The 4,669-nt window shown below is 47.7% G+C and overlaps 1 protein-coding gene across 1 annotated transcript in view; it reads right to left on the bottom strand.

Annotated features, from left to right (window-relative positions):
* The window catches only part of SCUBE2 (signal peptide, CUB domain and EGF like domain containing 2), a 70,955-nt gene extending 68,015 nt beyond the window's left edge, over nucleotides 1-2,940 (bottom strand). Inside the window, exon 1 of the mRNA XM_006763509.2 lies at nucleotides 2,919-2,940. Within this exon, the coding sequence (XP_006763572.1) occupies nucleotides 2,919-2,940 (22 nt within the window). The remainder of the gene's footprint in view (nucleotides 1-2,918) is intronic.
* Between the last annotated feature and the right edge of the window lie 1,729 nt (nucleotides 2,941-4,669).

Genomic DNA, 4,669 nt, shown 5'->3' with positions numbered 1-4,669 from the left:
ACGGGGCACCCAGAAAGTGTCCTGGGGACCCCAAAGCCACCTTCGGGGCTTCCTGCCTCTCCACTCGGGAGGGGCAAGGGCGGGGGGAATGGGAGGATTCCACACCCGCTGACGCTCAGGAGCACTCGGTGAAGAGGGTGGCCCGGTCCCTGCTCACCTGACATCCTCTGCCCCTTTCTCCGCGCCACCCTCTGCTGCCCGCCCCGCCGTGGGGCATCCTGAGACTGTCTCTCAGGGACACGCCTGGGCCAGAATCACAGCAGACAATGCCCACGTCACTGAAAACCAGTTAAATCTCTCCTCGGGGCCGTCTAAAAGGTGAAGGGAAGGGGGCTAGGAGTCAAGGGTGAGCCACCAGGGACGAGCCTCAGCCCCAGCTTTGCCTGGGGCACAGGAGGCATCTGTGACCACCTGACCTCTTAAACGGCAGGTCTGGCCCCTGCCATACAGGGCGTGCCTGCCGCCTGGCCCTCCACACTCAACATCCTTCTAAGGCAGCGGTTCTCAACCTGTGGGTCGCGACCCCTTCAGCGGTCCAACGACCCTTTCACAGGAGTCACCTAAGACCATCCTGCATAGCAGATGTTTACATTACGATTCATAACAGTAGCGACATTACAGTTATGAAGTAGCAATGAAAATAATTTTATGGTTGGGGGTTACAACATGAGGAACTGTAGGTAAAGGGCCAGAAGGTTGAGAACCACTGTTCTAAGGGCACACACTGCTGGGCACAGAGGACTGCCTCCCCCTGCGCTCAGCATCACTCCAGGGAGAGACGTAGCCGCAATTCCCAGATGCGACAAACACCATTCTCAGGATGTTCATGTTCTCAGAGCGTCCCTGTATTTATTAAATTTTCTCCTGTGCACATACACATATATGCATGTGCATTTGTGTGTATCTATATGTATGTCTATACCTGTGTCTGTCTATATCTATTCATTCCTTTGATTAAATAAATTAAAGAAACATCACAAAAATCCCCGCCTAGCTCATGCACAAAAGCATCTTCCTAGGGTCCATCCTCCCAGGGTTCCCCCCACTACACCCCTCCTCTGCGGTCCTTGCCCCTCCCATGCCCATGGCGCCCAGGCTGAGTCTGCCTCTCTGGGCCTTCGTTGCTCATGCTGCTGCCTGGTGGAGAACCTGAGAAAAGAACTGTTCTGTGTTGTTTTCTTTTTGACCTTTTCATCCCCAGTGAAGGCAGGCAGGTTGCATCCCTCCCTCCCCCTTTTGTGTGGTGTGGGCAGAGACACTCCGCTTTTTCCAGGCGTAAGGGTGGATTTTACACATTAGTAAATCTTCACTTAGGGAAACGTCCCCTCTGCCTTTGTCTTTGTGTCCTTAATGGTAGCCATAAATTACTGCCCTCTTTTCTCTTCGCTGCATCAGGCTTCATTGCTTTTGAAATGATCAAAGTTATTTTCTTTTAAAATCCAGCTAGAAACTGCCCATTGTGTGGCATGGAGCTCTTTAGCTCCAGTCAAAGCATATAAATACATAAAGCTGCCTATTAAACTCTACGGGAGCCTCCTCCAGCCCCTGTGCCTGCTAAAGAAATAAGACATGTGCTGTTCTTTCCCTTCACCGTTTCCCCGAGTTTATATTTCAGTAAGAATACAAATGAATAATGATAAGACCCAGTGCTTTTTTGCCTAAAAGTGTCCGTCTTTGTTATGTTTCCTGGAAAAGTTCACCCCGGGGCACAGATCTTTAAAACTGCTCTGGATTCTGGTTTGTTTGCCCCAACCTTCACACGAAGGTGCTTTCAGCCGGGTGCTCCCAGAGCCCTGGGCAACCTTCCTGACACTTCAGATTAAAGCCAAGATGGCTCACAACTGGGACTTCCCATAGAGAAAGGCTCCAGGGGAAATCTGTGTTCAAATGTCTATGTTTCAGTGGTCCGATGTCAGGAGGGCTCTATGGGCCATGCACCAGCTGCTGTCTGCCCTCTATTGTCCAGCTGAGGTCCCCACAAACTTTGAGAGGCCACAGGCACTGCCCTGGACGGAGGCTGTGAAACAGGCTGGAGGGGAGAGGCAGCCCAGCCAGCAGCCCCGCCTCACTGGTGTGCGCTTCTGACACCAGACTGTTGAGACAGAGAATCCTGGATGCCCCTGACTGTGAATGACTAGTTTGAGCTCAGTGTTCATAGGACACTTTTCAACGACCATCTTCCTGACTTCTCAGCAGTCTCTGGAAACTCCTTTTAGAAAATGTCCCTCCCCTGAGTTTTTACTACAGCAGGCAAGCTCCTGGTTTTCTTCCTACCTCTCAGGAAAAGCCTTCTTTAAAAAAAAAAAATGTATTGATGTCAGAGAGGAAGGGAGAAGGAGAGAGACACAGAAACATCAATGATGAGAGAGAATCATTGATCAACTGTCTCCCACATGCCCCCACACTGGAGATCAAGCCCATAACCCAGGCATGTGGCCAGACCAGGAATCCAACTGTGACCTCCTGGTTCATAGGTTGATGCTCAACCACTGAGCCACACTGGCCAGGCAAGAAAAGCCTTCTTGATCATCTTCTTGGGATCCCCTTTTCACACCCTCTTCCCCATGGTTCACTCATTCCCCAGACTCCAGAATAGAAATCCCCAGTTTAGATCTCTCCCCTTAGCTTCAGTCCTGTACCTCCAATTGCCTGCTGGCTACTACCACCTCATAGGTCCCTCAGATTGAATCTGTTCAAAAGGGAGCTCATCTTCCTCAAACCTGTTCCTTCTCAATGCTCTCTCTCTCTCTTAGAGAAGTCCACCTCCATTCTGCCAACACCAACTCAGAGACCTGGCAGGCATCCTGAACTTCATCCTCTCCCCACCACCTCCAATCACATCAACTTCTTACCATCTCTCAAAGCCATCCTCTTCTGCCACGCAAGCTGCCTGAGTTCAGGGCTGCATCATCCCTCACCTGGTCTGTTGCCCTTGGTCATGGTTCCTTACTGGTCTCCCTGTCTAGCATCTCACCCCCTTTCTGTGCCTCTTCCACTGTGGCTGCCATAGTGAGATGTAAATTTCATACCATTCCCAGTCTTCCTTGGGCTAAAGTCAAAAGTCCCTTGATATAACCACTCTGGAGAACTGTTGGGTTGTATCTACTATAGCAAAACATGCCTAACCACTTCTAGGTATATACCCCAGAGAAATTAGTGCATATGTGCACCAAAGAAATGTACAAGAATGTTCATAATAGCTATGTTCACACTAGCATGGAACTGGAAACAACCCTAATGTCCACCAAACTACAGAACGCATGAACAAATTGTGCGATAGTCATTCAATGGAATACCACGGAGCAATAGAACGATCAAACTCTGAAACAAGCAACATGGGGGCATTTCATGATCATTACACTGAGTGAAAGAAACCAGATACAAAAGGGTACATATTGTATAATTCCACTTCTGTGGAATTTAAGAGTAGGTAGAACTAATTCACAGCAATAGAATCCAAAATAGTAGTTCCCTATGGGGATGGGTATTGACTGGGAAGGAGCATGAAGGAATCTTTGGAATGCTGGAAATGTTCCGCTAGGTCTGGGTGTATATAGATGTGCACATATATAAAAATTTGTTGAGATGTTGACTAAAGATTATTCACCTTATGCACTTTATTGTGTATCTTTTTAAGATATTTTTATTGATTTCAGAAAGGAAAGGGAGAGATAGAAACATTAATGATGAGAGAGAATCATTGATCAGCTCCCTCCTGCATGCCCCCTACTAGGGATCAAGCCTGAAATCCAGGCATGTTCCTTGAGCAGGAATCGAACCATGACTTCCTGGTTCATAGGTCAACGCTCAATCACTGAGCCACTCCGGCCAGCCGGGCATAAGTGTTTTACTTCAATAAATAAGTTGAAACAAGAGCTGCCTAGCCAAAGACCTTTATGATTCAATCCCATTTTACCTTTCTCACTTCTCTAAGCTCTGTTCCAGTAACATCAAATTACTTGTATGAGGAGTTTGTCACTTTCCCCCTCATACATTTTTTCTTTTACACACGCTGCTCCCTTTGCCTGAAAGATATGAAGTCTGTCTCAATAACTATTTGAATAAATGAAGTGCAACATCTTGATTACCCCAAGGAAAAAGGTGTTTGCTGAGATGCCTCCAAAAAAACAATGAGCTACGGGTGAAATACTCGAGTCTGCAGATGAGCAGATCCTGAGGACTAACGCAGGAAGGAAAACCCATCTGCTCTTGCACACACATTAATTTCTTCTCCTTAGGGGCTTTCACATCTCCTGGAAAACTTTTTCAATATGTCTGAACTGGATGTGAGGTAGTAAATGTTTTGGTTATTTACCCTATCTGTTCCCTCCTCCTTCCTAACAGATATTCATCCCTCCCTGAGGCAGTCTGGTTCCTAGGAGAGAAGCTGCATAACCTTCAACTTCAGGCTTCGGAATTGGCTTCAGGCAATATCTTTCATTCCATTCCCCTTGCAACAGTCATTGGTTCAAGATAAGCATTTGACAATGTTCCAATCAGAGTGAATCTTTGGCCCTTTGTTTGAAAGGCTGGGATGTAGGGGTTCTCTGTTCTTCCTGGGATGTTACTGTGGAGAATGAGAAACAGGGACAGCCTTCTTGATACCAAGGGAAAGGGGGAAAGCCAAGAGAAACAATGAAATGCCAACCCGAAGGTACGCCCCACCTCA

The sequence above is a fragment of the Myotis davidii genome, unplaced genomic scaffold (genome assembly GCF_000327345.1).
Source record: "Myotis davidii unplaced genomic scaffold, ASM32734v1 scaffold118, whole genome shotgun sequence".
In the NCBI taxonomy this organism is placed as follows: domain Eukaryota; kingdom Metazoa; phylum Chordata; class Mammalia; order Chiroptera; family Vespertilionidae; genus Myotis; species Myotis davidii.
This window is presented reverse-complemented; position numbering and strand designations above follow the sequence as displayed.